The 21,836-nt window shown below is 36.8% G+C and overlaps 2 protein-coding genes and 1 long non-coding RNA gene across 3 annotated transcripts; 2 read left to right on the forward strand and 1 right to left on the reverse strand.

The window, feature by feature from the left end:
- The first annotated feature begins 2,232 nt into the window (after positions 1-2,232).
- On the forward strand, positions 2,233-7,919 carry LOC136282125 (F-actin-monooxygenase MICAL2-like). The gene is given in 7 exon segments (XM_066169378.1): positions 2,233-2,651; positions 2,654-2,880; positions 2,883-2,994; positions 4,284-4,385; positions 4,677-5,035; positions 6,709-6,967; positions 7,432-7,919. Coding segments are annotated over 7 exon segments (1,260 nt in total). The 5' UTR covers positions 2,233-2,503; the 3' UTR covers positions 7,485-7,919.
- A 996-nt stretch (positions 7,920-8,915) lies between these two features.
- LOC136278939 (F-actin-monooxygenase mical2b-like) lies at positions 8,916-16,156 on the reverse strand. Its single transcript, XM_066162236.1, is given in 11 exon segments — positions 8,916-9,050; positions 9,148-9,196; positions 9,763-9,901; positions 10,602-10,904; positions 10,907-10,949; positions 11,414-11,671; positions 13,349-13,537; positions 13,539-13,708; positions 14,005-14,106; positions 15,404-15,703; positions 15,706-16,156. Coding segments are annotated over 11 exon segments (1,869 nt in total). The 5' UTR covers positions 15,887-16,156.
- A 2,108-nt stretch (positions 16,157-18,264) lies between these two features.
- Positions 18,265-21,767, forward strand: LOC131774434 (uncharacterized). Its single transcript, XR_009339392.2, has 3 exons — positions 18,265-18,644; positions 19,416-19,479; positions 19,887-21,767. It is a non-coding gene; the product is annotated as an uncharacterized lncRNA (long non-coding RNA).
- Positions 21,768-21,836: the final 69 nt, after the last annotated feature.

Below are 21,836 nucleotides of genomic sequence, written 5' to 3' on the forward strand. Positions count from 1 at the left end.
TTGGGGTGATTCAGTTTGACCGCAACTCGTAATGTGTATCTCTCTCTGATTTCCTGCGAGGAAGACCCTGTCTTAGCTCATTACGCGAAATGTAAAGAATCAAAAGAACTAATTATCTTCGGTGTTTAAATCGATCGAGTGCTGTTGAAAGAAGCAATTTGTTCAGTTGCAAAACAAATTTGCAGACAGCTGTGCGCAAGTGGTTGAAAGTGGATAACTGTGGGTTCACAGAGATTTAGATTGATGTAAAAAAAAAACTTGTCAGTGATAATGAGTCCTCGTGGAAACAAAGATTTATATGGCTGATTTGCAAACTTTGCAAATCAGGCACAGAAATCTTTGTTTCCATGAGGACTCATTAAAGTAACATTTGCTTGAAGCAAAATGTTACTATTCAGGTGTTTCATCAATTTTTGTAACAAGGTACAACAGTCATTTTTACTTTGCTATTGAAGAAAGACCTGAAAAATCTATACAAAACAAAACAAAAGTGTCCAAAACTTATGTCAACTCCAGCAGCCTTGAAGATTCAGTTTTACAAGGGCCTTGTAAAACTGAATCTTCCGGATAAGTTCACCGAAATTAAAAATCCCCCGCATGAAACCAAATGGATATTAAGAGCCGACACGACCTAAACACGTGCAATTGCTATAAAATTAAAATCAACCATAACTCTATTTATCAAGCTTTATTTCATCATGCTGGGTAGGATTCTGTCACGAGCAGGTATGATCATTTTTAATCTTAAATGATGAAAGTCTTTAAACAGTTGAAATTAATTGGTCACTTTTTTCTTTTTCAGTTCCACCCCGTGATGTAATTAGATGATAAGAAAATTGAATAATTTTTTGATCAAGGTTGCGTTCACTTATGCACTTTTAACTGCAATTTCAAACTGCCATATATATAGGACTCAAGATATTTCAGTTTCAAAAGATTACCACTGATAAAATGCCTTGTTCCACTCTCAAAGCAGGAGAAGAAATGAATATTATAATGTCTGAAATGAAAAGAAAGAGAAAAAAAACGGAAAGAGGGTGGAAGATGAACCTAGAAATCGTTTTGTAAATAATTTATTACCTAGATTATACAGATAGTTTTCGTCATAAAAGTAGACTTTGAGGTTTTACCGGCGTAAATTTAAGTAACTCGCATAGGTAATGCGTTTCTCCGGCCTCATACACAACTGAGCACCGTCGTTTTTTTTATTTATTTTTTTTTTTGCAGTGAAATGTATGTTCAGTGACCTCAGAAATCATCAGAGAGCAGTTACGTGCGGTTCCTCAGTTGCTGAATTATTTCACGTTCTTCATTCCTGTAAACGAAATTGCGAAGTTATAAAATTAGCAGAAAGACTTGAAGCGCTAGAACCTAGGATTTATCGACCCGAAGTATTCACTAAATCTATTCTTTGTGCTTGTGTAATATTAATGGGGGTAGTTCAACACTGAATAAAACCTCTCCTCAAATTTGTACTCTTCACAACAACATTTTAAGACTCAGGAACAATCAACTGCCCCAAGGCCCTGAGGACATAGCTACGTAAGCACCTCGGTCAGTTGAAAAGGATATTCCTGTCCTTTAAATCACGAGACCTGTTGTTGCAGCCCTTTCGCTGAAGCATGCCGCAAAAGAGGTCAAGGTAAATAAAAATATTTTCGTTCAATCTTTTTGCTGGCCCAGAAGATATTTAACGAAACGATACTCTTTAGTTAACATCATAGCTTGATATGTATTGGAAAGTATCTTAATAAAAAAAACATTTACATATTGAGGCTTTCTCAAAGAGGATGCCATCCTCGCGAAACTGAAATTTTGACGGTTCTCACCGTCAGCTACCTTTTTTTCCCAACGAAAAAAAGATTATTGCACGAAAACTACATCAGTAGTTTCAAAATGGTTAGGTTATTCACATGCTACTGGAAATGACGTACGTCGTGGATGCTGATTTCGATGTGATGATCACAAGCTTGAGTGATTTTAAAAGGTCGAGGCTAACAGAGAGATGAAATAGTTTTCACTTAACAGCATTTGATTTATAGTTTTCTTCTTCAAATAAGGGATTAACCCTTAACCTTAGGAATTATAAAAGCAAATGACGAATTCAAGTCACTTCATTGCCTCATTGCCAAATAATTCTGATGTGACAAGCCCGTGACTTCCGGTTTTTGAAGTACAAAAGAGAGAGCAAAGAAGTACAATGTAAATAGAGTAGGAAGTCTCTTGGGAGGACACCGCTGACAAACTTCCCTACCTTTAAAATTTTGTTTATTACATAAACGTCTTGTTTGACATGGAAATTATGCTCATGTTTCGCTTGAATTTTGTATCTTTGGCTTAAAACTAAGAAGAAATGATTCAAGTTAGAATCTTACTTGGAAAGGCTCCCGTCGAAACTATCGCTCAAAAGGTAAAAGGTGAATAATTCGAGTTATTTGGAGCATTGACAAGTATCAGCTATTGAGCGAACCACTCCTCCGAGCTCACGAGAGTCAAGTATTTGATGCGCTATGGAAAAAGAAGATGGTCATTCAAAGAAGAGATCTGCACTCTGACGCCGGGTGAACTATTCGATGCCTTTCTTCAAACTACCGATCTCCAGGAGACGCTAGACGTTTTCCGAAAACTTTGTCAAAGCGTCGACGTGAACCCCCGAATCACAAGACGCTATATGCTTCCCTCAAGTCTAAATTAACTTCTTGGAAGTGCAAGTCTCTATGGACGAAACTAGACAAACGAGCGGAACACAAGGACTACAGAAACAAGCCGTGTGTCAAAAATAAAGTGCTCATCATCGGTGCAGGGCCATGTGGATTGAGATCGGCAATTGAAGCCGCTTTGCTCGGTGCTTACGTCGTTGTCATCGAAAAACGAGATCGTTTTTTTCTCGCAACAATGTCCTTCATCTGTGGCCATTCTTAATTGTGGACTTGAAAAATTTAGGAGCTAAGAAATTTTTCGGACAGTTCTGTGCTGGAGCCATCGATCACATAAGTAAGTAGTTTTCCTTATTCCCTTGAATGTTTGTTACTTCCGGAATCTTAGACGTACTTACCAAATATCAGAGTACATTTTTGCGTGAGAAATTATGGATCGTTTCAGTATATTATACAAAACAGTTCAGCAATTATTGCCGAAAAAATCGATCGAATCTAACCAAACTGACTCTTAACTATCCGGCAATGATCGCCATTTGGTTTTTAATGCTCAATTTAAGTCATAATTCGTGTGATTTCTATCATGCATCGCATGAGGTTCAGTACATTACATAACTTCTCCTGTTCTCCTCAGTGTGACATGACAAGAGTTGAGATGTATATTCTCTGTAGTGAAACAAAATATGACTTCTACAATAACCATTAGTGATCATAAAGGATTCAAACCTTAAACACAGTTGTTTTTCACTCTTAAACATTTTTCTTTGAAGACAACACGACGCTGAATTATTTTTTTCTTCGAATTAACCCAAAGCGAGGCAATTAACCTCATAGAGCGCCGTTCCGTCTCAAAATAAATTCTTTAGGAAATAGCTCTGTATTTCCTTCTGTTTTCTGAGTATCTCTCAAGTGACCGTTATAGGAAGTTCACGATGAATTATCCGTTTGTGTATTGTCAGAATTAATTTCACAAATTAGAGACTGCAGGTGGCTTTTTGCGAATCGGTGTAATAGTTGCAACAAACCATTCAGCGCACAAAAATAGGAACGAGGAAATGAATATCTTTCAGTTCTTCCTCATCAAAATGCAGTTATTTGGCTAAGGATGACTTAGCCTGATCCTAAAAACCGTGCATGGAACAAAAATGCTGTCCCACTGGTATTTAAACAATTTGAAATTAACTACACCTCTTTTCCTGCAGTGATGAATAATAATGCCTTTTGTCGAATTCAGATTTGTAGGTTAAAAATCTATTTTTAGTATGCTTTTTGAACAAATTTAGAACCTTTTTTGGATAAGGATAGCTCTTTATTGTTAAATTTTAGTAATGCAAGAATCATTTAAAGGGAAAATAACTGGTCTATCATCATTCCTTTTATCAGAAGGCAAAGTGCCATACTTTTGAATCATTTTAGTTGGTGATCAAGTGCTCTCCACTTGAGAAGTAAATTCATATTATTTACCCAAAGTTCACTATTGAAACATTTTGAGTATCTCCTGGCTAAACAAGATCTTATCTGTGCTTGTTAAGCAGGTTGAAATACTCTGAATACAGAGACATGTATAAAAAACATAATTAAGTAATTTTAATATCATGTGCCAATGAGTGGAACTTCTTATTTCAGGTATTCGTAGACTTCAAGTTATTCTACTTAAGGTGTCCCTCTTGCTTGGAGTACAAGTTTATGCCAAATGCGGATTCCTTAATCTAGTGGAGCCAACAGATGGTAAGTACAGTTGTTTTTCTTGTTTTTGACTTTGTGGCCCCCATTGTGTTTGACCTCTGCCATGTTTGTAAATCAAACTTTTTTCTCAAGTAAGAACCCCTCTCCCTCTTCCTTGATTGTTTTTATAGAGTGTTGATCCTGTTGGCCAAACTAAGTAGTGTGAATTTACTAATTATTAGGTTTACATTTAAAACATTGAGAAAAGTTATTTTGTCTTAATGCTAACTGTCTGTGGAGATCATTTTGTCATTTACATCTCTATAATGCTTGATATGGGTTTTTTAATTTCAGCTCATGGCTGGAGAGGAAACTTTGACTCACCCTCTCATTACCTCAATAAATTTGATTTTGACATTGTGGTGGCTGCAGATGGCAGGCGTGCTGCATTGAAAGGTTTTAAAGGAAAGGAATTTCGTGGCAAGCTGGCCATTGGTATCACTGTGAACTTTGTGAACAAAAATTCAAAGGAAGAGGCCAGAGTGGAGGAGATAAGTGGGGTTGCTTTCATTTTCAATCAACAGTTTTTCCAAGACTTGAAAGATAGCACTGGTATTGACCTTGAGAACATTGTGTACTACAAAGATGAGACGCATTACTTTGTGATGTGTGCAAAGAAGAACAGTTTACTTCAGAAAGGGGTGCTCAAAAAGGTGAGTTTAGACTAGGCATCAGAATTTAGAAAAATAAAGTTACCTTTAGAAGAGTATTTTCAGAGGTTTAGCCATTTAATAGTTGTCTCCCCTCAATTGCTCAATTGAGCATCCTTGAGCCAACACAACCCTTTGTCTTTCCCTTCATGACTTGTTTGTGGTGTTCACTAAGAACCAGGAAACAATAAATAGTGTATTATCAGCTCTAACTTATTGCAAAGCATCATGGGTTTGTGTGGTGTATAACACAGGAAGTTCTGCTCTCAAACTTGTCAGTCTTGTATTCATGTAACACATGTCCCAGGGGACTTTTTGGTTACATGTATTGTTGGTAAATAAATCTCTGTTGAGTTTCTTTACATCTCATTCATATTTTGAACATGAAATGACACCATACACAACAGTCTGATTATTTTAACTAGGTTTAGCCACTGTTTAAATTCAATTCAGAGGAACCTTTCAGATCAATATTAGTATCTGGGCAACTTCCCACCTACCCCTCCCCTAACCCAAAATTAACCCTGACTTGTTATCAATAGACTGTTGTTGGGTTAGGGGAGGGGTAGGTGGGCATTTGCTCAGATACTGATATTGATCCAACCTTTCATTATGACAATTATTTTAATTTGTTAACAGTGTCAATAAAGGGCCAAAAGATAACAATGGAAAGACATTTATTTAATTAAATCAAGCCCCTTAAAAAGAAAACCTGAGGTGCACTGCTAGCATAAAACCATAGTGTGGGTTAGACCTTATGTAAATAATTGTGGTCTCAACTCAGTGTTTAGCCCATAGCACTGACTGTTTTTGTTGTATGACCTTGCAAAGCTGGTCTTCTTGCTTAGAATACACTTCACTTTACACCAGAATTTATTGTAACTATCAGCATCCTGTAAATAACTTATTCATATAATAATACAACTGTATAAAACTGAATAGAATTGCCCAAATTTACTAGTGGAATGAAACTGACCAATCCTTATTGACAAACTGCTTATCAAGATGCAGTTTTCTGATAATGTACATGTTTTGTATAGAATAAATTAAACTAATTAGTTTGAAGCTGCTAAGTATAATCTATGTTTTATAAACATGATCTCTCTGAGAAAATGTTGACAGCAATGTCTTGTGAACGCAGGATATAACATGATCTTTAATATTTGAAATAAATTTATAACATAGCTAGTAAATTTGTCTAATCAAATTCAATTGTGTGAGCATGCTTCATATTCCCATTGTGCACGCTCATGACGTCAGCAAACAAATCCCTTAAGATAAAACATTTTCTCTGCAATTTTTTACTTTGGAATTTTACTATTAAAAAACTGGTTAAGACTTTGGTGGCAATTTTTTGGTGGCAAATTTAAGCTAAACATGGAAAGTTGTGAGCCAGCTGATGAGGAAGAACTGCTGTTTACAGCCTAGCAAAATGTTTTCCTGAAACAAAATTATCAATGGGCTGAAGCGTAGCAGAGGGAATATAACCCTTTTACAACATGTAAACCATCAGGTTGTAAATGCTATAAAACAATTGGTTCATTCGTCAGCGTGCGTTCATTGAGATATGAAGCACTTGGGGACTTTGGAGAGCACTCAAGAAGCTACACACCTTCTTTGTGACACACTTAATTGCTGCAAGAACTTGAAATATAATTCTTTACCTTCATTCACAGGATTTCCAAGATGCATATGATCTTCTTCAAACAAGCAACGTGAACCATGATAAGCTTCTGGCATATGCAAGAGAAGCTGCAAACTTTTCCACAAGCTACCAGCTACCTCAACTAGACTTTGCAAAGAATCACTACTTCAAGGAAGATGTAGCAATGTTTGATTTCACTTCTTTGTATCACTCTGAACATGCTGCCAAGATTTATGAAAGGAGGGGAAAACGTCTTCTAGCATTAGTTTGTTGGAGACAGCTTATTAGAGGTAGGATGAAATGACATCATCCTATATTAGCCCCAAAATAATTTCTCTTTTAATCTAGGGGTAAAGCATGGGTCAGGAAGGATTCATATCAATGGCATAGAGGGAAAAGGAGAAAATAAAAAAGGCACAGAAGCCTCTGACCTGCCCCTGATTACAATTTTTTCTTAATTTTTTTTTCAAACTTTGCCAACATTTCTTTCAAATTTTGCTGATATACAGCTTCTCCTTTGGCTTAAATAAAGTTGAACAAGTATTTCATAGACTAGCAAGGATATTTGGGAGTATAGTCAAAAATTTTCACGTTTGTTTAACGTTGGTTTTAAAATTCCTATGTTGTGTTTTGGTTTCTTTCTCCATAAGCTAAAAATATTTTTCACACTTTGGAAGTCCAGAAGTTGCAAATGAGGTTTGGGTATTGTTATTATGAATTTCCGGTTAATAATTGTGTCATGTCTCTGTTTGCACCATTTTGGCCAACTGGCTCAGGTTGTGCAAGAGGTTTCTTGGGATGTTTTGATGCTGCCTGGACAATGAGAGGTTGGGGACTGGGAAGGGAACCCATTGACCTGCTCACAGAAAGAGACAGTATATTCCGGCTTCTTGCTCAGACAACTCCAGAGAACATCTCCAAGAATTTTGAGGAGTACAGTATTAATCCAGCCACTCGGTACCCAAACTTGAACAAGTCATGTGTCTCACAGAACAGAGTGAAACATTTGTTTGATAACAAAAAAGGACCAATTGACCAGATGGATGGATCTGAAGCAGAACCCATGGACACAAGTAAAGACCTTGGCGCTATTGAGGGAGGAGGTGAGAAAAGTCTTGGGAGGGTGGTTCTGGAGGGAAAGGTTATGAATTAATATTATGGGAGTAATTGTTGCAATTCCTTTTTAAGAATCCCTGAAAAGATACTGGAATGTCAGTTTATAGACATGACTTGCTCCTAAAGGTAACACCCTGTTTAAGCAACAAACAATTAATTCCCACACTGTTTTTTTAAAGATTACATCCCGTGAGTACCAAGATAGGGTTTAGTGACAGTCATAAAAATACTAATGTCAATGTTTAGTTAAGGAGACATAGAAACAGTCAAGATCAATCATAATTCATTCTGAGATGACATAGTCTTCTTTTTTATGAGCTAGAGGACTGGGGCTTTTCAGAAGGTTGCACAGGGTATGCTTTAATAGCAGTATCAGTTCCAGGAGCCCACCCACTGCTGTCTTCCAGGTTTTCTTTTCTTTCTGGAAAGACGCAACTACCTGACTAGCGGTGATATCAGGAATTTTACTGGATGACCATTTTTAGTTGTATTTAGTGATACGGTTTGACATGACTTGCCCCCACTTGCTTACAAAAGATATTTACTTAGTTAAAGTAGGGTATTTGAATATATTTGACTGTGAACAAATAGCACAAAAATATGTGAAAATGGAATTACTGTCAGTAGCATAGGATTAAACTTACATTTTTGCCATAAATTTCAGTTCGTTCTTCATCCTGTTTCAGTAAATGCAAGAATGTTGCTCAGATGTGTGTCAAGAGCAAACCAAGAAGTATAGGAATGTGAAGATCAATGACATGTCAAACATCATGGAGAAATGGCCTTGCTTTCTGTGCCATTATTCATCGCTACAGACCTGATCTTATGTAGGAGGGCTATTACTCATGGACTATTGTGTTTAGACATACTAACCTTAGCATATGTACTAGTTAGAGTGCATGTTGACTGCATTCTGTGCAACAACAGCATCCAGTTGTTTTGTATCTATGGTCATTTCATACTCAGTTTTTACATACTTAAAGTCAGTTGATTTGTACCCAGTTTCATTGGTTTATACCCAAACTGCTGGAATCATATTTGCTAGGTATAAAATGACTGCAGGTATCTACCTTAAGTTTCGATAGGAAACTCAAAGTGCATACCCATGAAAATACAAATTTATTAAATGCATCCAAACTGACTGGTGGTATAAAAAGTGAGTGATAAAGTTGGAGTGTCAGGAACTTCCTTCATGGCCATTTCACTGGCAGAAATTTGAGGGGGAATTCCAAGATGTTCCTCAGCAACATCAAATGCCTGAAAGAGGAAGAAATATAGACCAAATGAATTTTTCATCTTCAAGAACAAGGTAACACAGTAGGAGACACATATTGTTCTTGACAAATTCTCTCACCAGCTGGGTGTTTTTCAAACGATCCTTAGGTGACAAGGAAGAGTAATCACTGCAATGAAACACATTTGTAACACAATCATTATAATTTGCACATTGATCTTAAGAGCCTCACTACCAGCTTGGATGTCTTCTTCAAAGACCTACTGCAAAAGTACATAGAATGGTTCTCCAGGGAAGAGAAACAATTACAGCATGTACGATTATACTTCCCTGTGTGATTGACCACTTTCTCAAAAAAAAAAAAAAAGGAGATGTTAAGTAAAAACAAGAGCAACTTTATCACTCACTTTTTATTACCACCAGTCAGTTTGGATGCATTTAATAAATTTGTATTTTCATGGGTATGCACTTTGAGTTTCCTATCGAAACTTAAGGTAGATACCTGCAGTCATTTTATACCTAGCAAATATGATTCCAGCAGTTTGGGTATAAACCAATGAAACTGGGTACAAATCAACTGACTTTAAGTATGTAAAAACTGAGTATGAAATGACCATAGATACAAAACAACTGGATGCTGTTGTTGCACAGAATGCAGTCAACATGCACTCTAACTAGTACATATGCTAAGGTTAGTATGTCTAAACAATAGTCCATGAGTAATAGCCCTCCTACATAAGATCAGGTCTGTAGCGATGAATAATGGCACAGAAAGCAAGGCCATTTCTCCATGATGTTGACATGTCATTGATCTTCACATTCCTATACTTCTTGGTTTGCTCTTGACACCATCTGAGCAACATTCTTGCATTTACTGAAACAGGATGAAGAACGAACTGAAATTTATGGCAAAAATGTAAGTTTAATCCTATGCTACTGACAGTAATTCCATTTTCACATATTTTTGTGCTATTTGTTCACAGTCAAATATATTCAAATACCCTACTTTAACTAAGTAAATATCTTTTGTAAGCAAGTGGGGGCAAGTCATGTCAAACCGTATCACTAAATACAACTAAAAATGGTCATCCAGTAAAATTCCTGATATCACCGCTAGTCAGGTAGTTGCGTCTTTCCAGAAAGAAAAGAAAACCTGGAAGACAGCAGTGGGTGGGCTCCTGGAACTGATACTGCTATTAAAGCATACCCTGTGCAACCTTCTGAAAAGCCCCAGTCCTCTAGCTCATAAAAAAGAAGACTATGTCATCTCAGAATGAATTATGATTGATCTTGACTGTTTCTATGTCTCCTTAACTAAACATTGACATTAGTATTTTTTATGACTGTCACTAAACCTTATCTTGGTACTCACGGGATGTAATCTTTAAAAAAACAGTGTGGGAATTAATTGTTTGTTGCTTAAACAGGGTGTTACCTTTAGGAGCAAGTCATGTCTATAAACTGACATTCCAGTATCTTTTCAGGGATTCTTAAAAAGGAATTGCAAACAATTACTCCCATAATATTAATTCATACCTTTCCCTCCAGAACCACCCTCCCAAGACTTTTCTCACCTCCTCCCTCAATAGCGCCAAGGTCTTTACTTGTGTCCATGGGTTCTGCTTCAGATCCATCCATCTGGTCAATTGGTCCTTTTTTGTTATCAAACAAATGTTTCACTCTGTTCTGTGAGACACATGACTTGTTCAAGTTTGGGTACCGAGTGGCTGGATTAATACTGTACTCCTCAAAATTCTTGGAGATGTTCTCTGGAGTTGTCTGAGCAAGAAGCCGGAATATACTGTCTCTTTCTGTGAGCAGGTCAATGGGTTCCCTTCCCAGTCCCCAACCTCTCATTGTCCAGGCAGCATCAAAACATCCAAGAAACCTCTTGCACAACCTGAGCCAGTTGGCCAAAATGGCTGCAAACAGAGACATGACACAATTAATTAACCGGAAATTCATAATAACAATACCCAAACCTCATTTGCAACTTCTGGACTTCCAAAGTGTGAAAAATATTTTTAGCTTATGGAGAAAGAAACCAAAACACAACATAGGAATTTTAAAACCAACGTTAAACAAACGTGAAATTTTGACTATACTCCCAAATATCCTTGCTAGTCTATGAATACTTGTTCAAACTTTATTTAAGCCAAAGGAGAAGCTGTATATCAGCAAAATTTGAAAGAAATGTTGGCAAAGTTTGAAAAAAAAATTAAGAAAAAATTGTAATCAGGGGCAGGTCAGAGGCTTCTGTGCCTTTTTTATTTTCTCCTTTTCCCTCTATGCCATTGATATGAATCCTTCCTGACCCATGCTTTACCCCTAGATTAAAAGAGAAATTATTTTGGGGCTAATATAGGATGATGTCATTTCATCCTACCTCTAATAAGCTGTCTCCAACAACTAATGCTAGAAGACGTTTTCCCCTCCTTTCATAAATCTTGGCAGCATGTTCAGAGTGATACAAAGAAGTGAAATCAAACATTGCTACATCTTCCTTGAAGTAGTGATTCTTTGCAAAGTCTAGTTGAGGTAGCTGGTAGCTTGTGGAAAAGTTTGCAGCTTCTCTTGCATATGCCAGAAGCTTATCATGGTTCACGTTGCTTGTTTGAAGAAGATCATATGCATCTTGGAAATCCTGTGAATGAAGGTAAAGAATTATATTTCAAGTTCTTGCAGCAATTAAGTGTGTCACAAAGAAGGTGTGTAGCTTCTTGAGTGCTCTCCAAAGTCCCCAAGTGCTTCATATCTCAATGAACGCACGCTGACGAATGAACCAATTGTTTTTATAGCATTTACAACCTGATGGTTTACATGTTGTAAAAGGGTTAATATCCCTCTGCTACGCTTCAGCCCATTGATAATTTTGTTTCAGGAAAACATTTTGCTAGGCTGTAAACAGCAGTTCTTCCTCATCAGCTGGCTCACAACTTTCCATGTTTAGCTTAAATTTGCCACCAAAAAATTGCCACCAAAGTCTTAACCAGTTTTTTAATAGTAAAATTCCAAAGTAAAAAATTGCAGAGAAAATGTTTTATCTTAAGGGATTTGTTTGCTGACGTCATGAGCGTGCACAATGGGAATATGAAGCATGCTCACACAATTGAATTTGATTAGACAAATTTACTAGCTATGTTATAAATTTATTTCAAATATTAAAGATCATGTTATATCCTGCGTTCACAAGACATTGCTGTCAACATTTTCTCAGAGAGATCATGTTTATAAAACATAGATTATACTTAGCAGCTTCAAACTAATTAGTTTAATTTATTCTATACAAAACATGTACATTATCAGAAAACTGCATCTTGATAAGCAGTTTGTCAATAAGGATTGGTCAGTTTCATTCCACTAGTAAATTTGGGCAATTCTATTCAGTTTTATACAGTTGTATTATTATATTGAATAAGTTATTTACAGGATGCTGATAGTTACCAATAAATTCTGGTGTAAAGTGAAGTGTATTCTAAGCAAGAAGACCAGCTTTGCAAGGTCATACAACAAAAACAGTCAGTGCTATGGGCTAAACACTGAGTTGAGACCACAATTATTTACATAAGGTCTAACCCACACTATGGTTTTATGCTAGCAGTGCACCTCAGGTTTTCTTTTTAAGGGGCTTGATTTAATTAAATAAATGTCTTTCCATTGTTATCTTTTGGCCCTTTATTGACACTGTTAACAAATTAAAATAATTGTCATAATGAAAGGTTGGATCAATATCAGTATCTGAGCAAATGCCCACCTACCCCTCCCCTAACCCAACAACAGTCTATTGATAACAAGTCAGGGTTAATTTTGGGTTAGGGGAGGGGTAGGTGGGAAGTTGCCCAGATACTAATATTGATCTGAAAGGTTCCTCTGAATTGAATTTAAACAGTGGCTAAACCTAGTTAAAATAATCAGACTGTTGTGTATGGTGTTCATTTCATGTTCAAAATATGAATGAGATGTAAAGAAAACTCAACAGAGATTTATTTACCAACAATACATGTAACCAAAAAGTCCCCTGGGACATGTGTTACATGAATACAAGACTGACAAGTTTGAGAGCAGAACTTCCTGTGTTATACACCACACAAACCATGATGCTTTGCAATAAGTTAGAGCTGATAATACACTATTTATTGTTTCCTGGTTCTTAGTGAACACCACAAACAAGTCATGAAGGGAAAGACAAAGGGTTGTGTTGGCTCAAGGATGCTCAATTGAGCAATTGAGGGGAGACAACTATTAAATGGCTAAACCTCTGAAAATACTCTTCTAAAGGTAACTTTATTTTTCTAAATTCTGATGCCTAGTCTAAACTCACCTTTTTGAGCACCCCTTTCTGAAGTAAACTGTTCTTCTTTGCACACATCACAAAGTAATGCGTCTCATCTTTGTAGTACACAATGTTCTCAAGGTCAATACCAGTGCTATCTTTCAAGTCTTGGAAAAACTGTTGATTGAAAATGAAAGCAACCCCACTTATCTCCTCCACTCTGGCCTCTTCCTTTGAAATTTTTGTTCACAAAGTTCACAGTGATACCAATGGCCAGCTTGCCACGAAATTCCTTTCCTTTAAAACCTTTCAATGCAGCACGCCTGCCATCTGCAGCCACCACAATGTCAAAATCAAATTTATTGAGGTAATGAGAGGGTGAGTCAAAGTTTCCTCTCCAGCCATGAGCTGAAATTAAAAAACCCATATCAAGCATTATAGAGATGTAAATGACAAAATGATCTCCACAGACAGTTAGCATTAAGACAAAATAACTTTTCAATGTGTTTTAAATGTGTAAACCTAATAATTAGTAAATTCACACTACTTAGTTTGGCCAACAGGATCAACACTCTATAAAAACAATCAAGGAAGAGGGAGAGGGGTTCTTACTTGAGAAAAAAGTTTGATTTACAAACATGGCAGAGGTCAAACACAATGGGGGCCACAAAGTCAAAAACAAGAAAAAAAACAACTGTACTTACCATCTGTTGGCTCCACTAGATTAAGGAATCCGCATTTGGCATAAACTTGTACTCCAAGCAAGAGGGACACCTTAAGTAGAATAACTTGAAGTCTACGAATACCTGAAATAAGAAGTTCCACTCATTGGCACATGATATTAAAATTACTTAATTATGTTTTTTATACATGTCTCTGTATTCAGAGTATTTCAACCTGCTTAACAAGCACAGATAAGATCTTGTTTAGCCAGGAGATACTCAAAATGTTTCAATAGTGAACTTTGGGTAAATAATATGAATTTACTTCTCAAGTGGAGAGCACTTGATCACCAACTAAAATGATTCAAAAGTATTGGCACTTTGCCTTCTGATAAAAGGAATGATGATAGACCAGTTATTTTCCCTCTTTAAATGATTCTTGCATTACTAAAATTTAACAATAAAGAGCTATCCTTATCCAAAAAAGGTTCTAAATTTGTTCAAAAAGCATACTAAAAATAGATTTTTAACCTACAAATCTGAATTCGACAAAAGGCATTATTATTCATCACTGCAGGAAAAGAGGTGTAGTTAATTTCAAATTGTTTAAATACCAGTGGGACAGCATTTTTGTTCCATGCACGGTTTTTAGGATCAGGCTAAGTCATCCTTAGCCAAATAACTGCATTTTGATGAGGAAGAACTGAAAGATATTCATTTCCTCGTTCCTATTTTTGTGCGCTGAATGGTTTGTTGCAACTCTTACACCGATTCGCAAAAAGCCACCTGCAGTCTCTAATTTGTGAAATTAATTCTGACAATACACAAACGGATAATTCATCGTGAACCTTCCTATAACGGTCACTTGAGAGATACTCAGAAAACAGAAGGAAATACAGAGCTATTTCCTAAAGAATTTATTTTGAGACGGAACGGCGCTCTATGAGGTTAATTGCCTCGCTTTGGGTTAATTCGAAGAAAAAAATAATTCAGCGTCGTGTTGTCTTCAAAGAAAAATATGTTTAAGAGTGAAAAACAAAACTGTGTTTAAGGTTTGAATCCTTTATGATCACTAATGGTTATTGTAGAAGTCATATTTTGTTTCACTACAGAGAATATACATCTCAACTCTTGTCATGTCACACTGAGGAGAACAGGAGAAGTTATGTAATGTACTGAACCTCATGCGATGCATGATAGAAATCACACGAATTATGACTTAAATTGAGCATTAAAAACCAAATGGCGATCATTGCCGGATAGTTAAGAGTCAGTTTGGTTAGATTCGATCGATTTTTTCGGCAATAATTGCTGAACTGTTTTGTATAATATACTGAAACGATCCATAATTTCTCACGCAAAAATGTACTCTGATATTTGGTAAGTACGTCTAAGATTCCGGAAGTAACAAACATTCAAGGGAATAAGGAAAACTACTTACTTATGTGATCGATGGCTCCAGCACAGAACTGTCCGAAAAATTTCTTAGCTCCTAAATTTTTCAAGTCCACAATTAAGAATGGCCACAGATGAAGGACATTGTTGCGAGAAAAACGATCTCGTTTTTCGATGACAACGACGTAAGCACCGAGCAAAGCGGCTTCAATTGCCGATCTCAATCCACATGGCCCTGCACCGATGATGAGCACTTTATTTTTGACACACGGCTTGTTTCTGTAGTCCTTGTGTTCCGCTCGTTTGTCTAGTTTCGTCCATAGAGACTTGCACTTCCAAGAAGTTATTTAGACTTGAGGGAAGCATATAGCGTCTTGTGATTTCGGGGGTTCACGTCGACGCTTTGACAAAGTTTTCGGAAAACGTCTAGCGTCTCCTGGAGATCGGTAGTTTGAAGAAAGGCATCGAATAGTTCACCCGGCGTCAGAGTGCAGATCTCTTCTTTGAAATGACCATCTTCTTTTTCCATAGCGCATCAAATACTTGACTCTCGTGAGCTCGGAGGAGTGGTTCGCTCAATAGCTGATACTTGTCAATGCTCCAAATAACTCGAATTATTCACCTTTTTACCTTTTGAGCGATAGTTTCGACGGGAGCCTTTCCAAGTAAGATTCTAACTTGAATCATTTCTTCTTAGTTTTAAGCCAAAGATACAAAATTCAAGCGAAACATGAGCATAATTTCCATGTCAAACAAGACGTTTATGTAATAAACAAAATTTTAAGGTAGGGAAGTTTGTCAGCGGTGTCCTCCCAAGAGACTTCCTACTCTATTTACATTGTACTTCTTTGCTCTCTCTTTTGTACTTCAAAAAACCGGAAGTCACGGGCTTGTCACATCAGAATTATTTGGCAATGAGGCAATGAAGTGACTTGAATTCGTCATTTGCTTTTATAATTCCTAAGGTTAAGGGTTAATCCCTTATTTGAAGAAGAAAACTATAAATCAAATGCTGTTAAGTGAAAACTATTTCATCTCTCTGTTAGCCTCGACCTTTTAAAATCACTCAAGCTTGTGATCATCACATCGAAATCAGCATCCACGACGTACGTCATTTCCGGTAGCATGTGAATAACCTAACCATTTTGAAACTACTGATGTAGTTTTCGTGCAATAATCTTTTTTTCGTTGGGAAAAAAAGGTAGCTGACGGTGAGAACCGTCAAAATTTCAGTTTCGCGAGGATGGCATCCTCTTTGAGAAAGCCTCAATATGTAAATATTTTTTTCTTATTAAGATACTTTCCAATACATATCAAGCTATGATGTAACTAAAGAGTATCGTTTCGTTAAATATCTTCTGGGCCAGCAAAAAGATTGAACGAAAATTTTTATTTACCTTGACCTCTTTTGCGGCATGCTTCAGCGAAAGGGCTGCAACAACAGGTCTCGTGATTTAAAGGACAGGAATATCCTTTTCAACTGACCGAGGTGCTTACGTAGCTATGTCCTCAGGGCCTTGGGGCAGTTGATTGTTCCTGAGTCTTAAAATGTTGTTGTGAAGAGTACAAATTTGAGGAGAGGTTTTATTCAGTGTTGAACTACCCCCATTAATATTACACAAGCACAAAGAATAGATTTAGTGAATACTTCGGGTCGATAAATCCTAGGTTCTAGCGCTTCAAGTCTTTCTGCTAATTTTATAACTTCGCAATTTCGTTTACAGGAATGAAGAACGTGAAATAATTCAGCAACTGAGGAACCGCACGTAACTGCTCTCTGATGATTTCTGAGGTCACTGAACATACATTTCACTGCAAAAAAAAAAAATAAATAAAAAAAACGACGGTGCTCAGTTGTGTATGAGGCCGGAGAAACGCATTACCTATGCGAGTTACTTAAATTTACGCCGGTAAAACCTCAAAGTCTACTTTTATGACGAAAACTATCTGTATAATCTAGGTAATAAATTATTTACAAAACGATTTCTAGGTTCATCTTCCACCCTCTTTCCGTTTTTTTTTCTCTTTCTTTTCATTTCAGACATTATAATATTCATTTCTTCTCCTGCTTTGAGAGTGGAACAAGGCATTTTATCAGTGGTAATCTTTTGAAACTGAAATATCTTGAGTCCTATATATATGGCAGTTTGAAATTGCAGTTAAAAGTGCATAGTTGAACGCAACCTTGATCAAAAAATTATTCAATTTTCTTATCATCTAATTACATCACGGGGTGGAACTGAAAAAAAAAAAGTGACCAATTAATTTCAACTGTTTAAAGACTTTCATCATTTAAGATTAAAAATGATCATACCTGCTCGTGACAGAATCCTACCCAGCATGATGAAATAAAGCTTGATAAATAGAGTTATGGTTGATTTTAATTTTATAGCAATTGCACGTGTTTAGGTCGTGTCGGCTCTTAATATCCATTCTGGTTTCATGCGGGGGATTTTTAATTTCGGTGAACTATCCGGAAGATTCAGTTTTACAAGGCCCTTGTAAAACTGAATCTTCAAGGCTGCTGGAGTTGACATAAGTTTTGGACACTTTTGTTTTGTTTTGTATAGATTTTTCAGGTCTTTCTTCAATAGCAAAGTAAAAATGACTGTTGTACCTTGTTGCAAAAATTGATGAAACACCTGAATAGTAACATTTTGCTTCAAGCAAAATGTTACTTTAATGAGTCCTCATGGAAACAAAGATTTCTGTGCCTGATTTGCAAAGTTTGCAAATCAGCCATATAAATCTTTGTTTCCACGAGGACTCATTATCACTGACAAGTTTTTTTTTTACATCAATCTAAATCTCTGTGAACCCACAGTTATCCACTTTCAACCACTTGCGCACAGCTGTCTGCAAATTTGTTTTGCAACTGAACAAATTGCTTCTTTCAACAGCACTCGATCGATTTAAACACCGAAGATAATTAGTTCTTTTGATTCTTTACATTTCGCGTAATGAGCTAAGACAGGGTCTTCCTCGCAGGAAATCAGAGAGAGATACACATTACGAGTTGCGGTCAAACTGAATCACCCCAAAACCAACAAAAGTTCCTCCTATAAATTCAATCAGGGTTCAACTGCTGTTTCGTTTGAGGAAAGCCGAAGAATGGCAGCCGTTTTAAGGTCGATCTTTGGATTCCCCCTGTGTTGCTTTCCTTGTTTAGGGAAAGCGAAGAAGAATCCAGTGTCACAAGCCAGTGCAGGAATCGGAGATTTGTGTGGTTCATCTGGAGCAGAGGAGAAATGTCCCCTTTTCAAAATTTTTGATGGATCTTCCTCAAGGTTAGTTTATATTTACCAAAACGATCATGCCAATCATCTCCATCTAAAAAAAGGATTTCATTAATCAAGAGCCTTGTATTTCTTCTTTTTTATAAAGATTTGAGACTTCAATTCGCGACAATGGTATATTCTTTGGCCAGTTTTGATCTCTATTGACTTCTCTGTAAGCATGGAAAAATATTCCTGTTCATTGTTGTCTAACGTACAACAAGCTTTAACGTTACAGCAGCCTTTTTGGTCCCCTCTTCTATTGTGGCGCTTTCTACACGCTTTAGTAGAATTCTCCCAAATCCTATGGATCGTATTTTCGGTCACTTAAATGGAGCTTCCCTGAAAAAACCAAAGATGTTTTCCTTGACTTATTTGAACGCGAAAATCACTTCAATGATTTGAAGCCACCATTGCAATTTCATAAAAAAAGAATAATTTATTTTCTAAAATAAGCGGGTAAAGGAATTAATTCTCAATTAATTTATATATCAGCCATCGGTGATTTCCTTTATACAAATTCATCGGTTTAACGCTAAAAGATAAAAAATGTTATTCATTAAATTTTAAATACCACACAGTCGACGTAAGAATTTGTAACGATAAGGGGAGCACGTACAACCGACGGTGCGTTTTCAACACTTATTTCCCTCCTCAACCAAATAAAAAAGAAATACCAACAACTTCGCCATACCACCCTGTCCATGTCGTAACCAGAAAGTTACCATCTGTTCAGGAAGAAACTACATGAATGAATAATGTGCTTTTTATCTCTTTACATAGCACAAGTGGTCAGCGGAAAACTCCAACTGGAAAGAAGAAGACGTCCATTCGGGATGTTTGAGAGGTATTCAAACCCATAACTTTCAAAGAGTCTTCTTCCTTTTGATTGCGTGTGGAGGGGGGGAGGGTGGGGAGACATCAACTGTAGATAGATAGGGCTCATGAAGTTACCTCTTTGTCCAGGGTTTTGTCATTCAGCCAGTGGTTTGTCCGTCGTTAGAAAATTAGCAATTTTTTTCAAATTTGCTGTTGCAATTCGTGCTCATCGCCTGCCCTTCGGCCATACTTGTTTTTTGGAAGGTTAGATATTTCTCGGGTGTTTAGCTACCGTCTCAAACAGTCATTTTATTTCCAGTAAGCAAGTCCCTTCAAAGCCTTCTATGCCAGCACTGGGGCCTAAAGGTGTTCTTTCTTTTCTTTTCAACAAAATTTCAATGTGACTTAGACAACGCCTTTGCCTTTCTTTTGCAGGCAATCGTGGCTCAAATTACCTCTATTTGTCAATGTTGTCCGACCACGTAGGTCAATGCTTGGACGTTATCCAAATAAATCTAGTACGCTAACATTTATAAATTGGATAGTTAACAGAAAAAAAGTAAAATAGAGCTCTTGTAACGTTAAACATGTCAATAACAAGGAATTCCATTGTCAACAATGAGTGCATCGTTTATATAGACCCGTAAACATATAACAAAAGGAAGACTTAAGAGTGAATGTCAGTAAAAATCAAGGAAAATTCAAAAAACGTGCCCACGGTCAAAAAATCGATTGCACTCATACTTTGTCAGTTTGAAGGCCTAGGTAAGTAACTGAAGGATATGAGGTTAGTTTTTTGAAATATTCCATATAACGGCAGAAAACCACGAAAAACGGTCACCCTACCGGAAGCTCGGATTTCACCTGGCGGAAACTCGAAATTTTACACTTTTCAGCTTCTCGCTACACAGACGTTTACATAGCTGTGAATCTTTCTTAAGTATAATTGAATACATTGATTCTTCCTTAGTCAAACCATGGGAATTATTTTTATCTCTGCTTATTTGTGAGCGAACTGAGACCCGATTAAGAAGACACACTTTTCTCATTTACGCGAAGGTGTAAAATAATCCAAACTCAGCGACGAAAAAAGCTGACCGGTAGTTCTTCAATTCTTCTGATATTATAACCAAAGACAGTTCAGTCATTGATTTTTATGTCTCTGGTTTTAAATCTTTAGGATCTAGTAGCACTTTTGCATGAACGCCGATCAAAATTCGATAAAATTCCAATTGAGCGCCTTTGAAATCTACAACTCTACATAACAAAGCACTATTGAAAATACATAAGGGTTTTGCTTTTTTAACGGTTTGAAGCGTTTTAAAAATATATATTGATGTTAAATATTGTCTACACAGGTAAAACAAACTATGAAACACCAAAATTACCACGAGCTGAAATTAAATCTTACAGGCTCGCTCCCTAATCTGCGTCACGCACGAGCGACTTAGCTACAATTAGTACAGTAACAAACAGATATTTACATCCGTTGATTTTAAATAAGTCGTATTTTTAAAATATCTTACTCAAAGATGTGCCAGGTTTCCCAGTTAACTTGCTGAAAAAAAAGAGAAAACCTTAATAGTAATTCTAGCTCAATTAGAATTGATTTTATTTAGTATGAGAAGTTTTGTGCCGTCGAAAACCAATCGGAAGTAACTGTTTCCACGAAAAGCAAATATTGCATCGTTCTCTAAATAAACAAATCTACTTAACCATATAACCAGAGTATGTTGTTGGCGAAGTTAATGGACATACATAACAACGACGTCTTGCTCGTTCTTGAATATTCTCGGTGGAATTTGCGGCGCAGACGAACGCACTTGCTAAGTAACTTCCAATGGCTAATTTCTACCCTTACTTAGCTTTCGTCACACTGCTCACGCTGTGTAACAAGGATATAAAACATCGCACGAAGTCCTAAAAAACTCTCCGGACTTGAACCAGAATTGATTTTAGCAAGATTGCGTGTTTTTAAAAGCCAACGAGTTTATTGGAGATGACTACCCGTACCGTCTCATCGTGTCACTTAGGCATAACCTGACACGATGTCGATAGTTTCGACTCCTGATGGCCGAGAGCACTCGGATTTCTTTTTTTCCGAGTACGCCTGTGTCACTTACTGAATAATACATCATTCTCATTTATTCACCAGGCTTAAAAATATTCCATCACATTTATTCCATTGCGCGTATGCCACAGATGACATTCCAATCCTAGCAGTATGCAGGATGTTTGTCCCATGAAGCACTCGGACTATACAGTGCAGCGCACTATACAGTGCACACACTAATATAATCGCAATCCATAAAAAGGTAGGGTGATTTCTTTGATTTTTACTGACAATCACTCTTAATTCGACGTTAAATCCGACACATATTAACT

Source organism: Pocillopora verrucosa, chromosome 1 (assembly GCF_036669915.1).
Source record: "Pocillopora verrucosa isolate sample1 chromosome 1, ASM3666991v2, whole genome shotgun sequence".
NCBI classification, from domain to species: domain Eukaryota; kingdom Metazoa; phylum Cnidaria; class Anthozoa; order Scleractinia; family Pocilloporidae; genus Pocillopora; species Pocillopora verrucosa.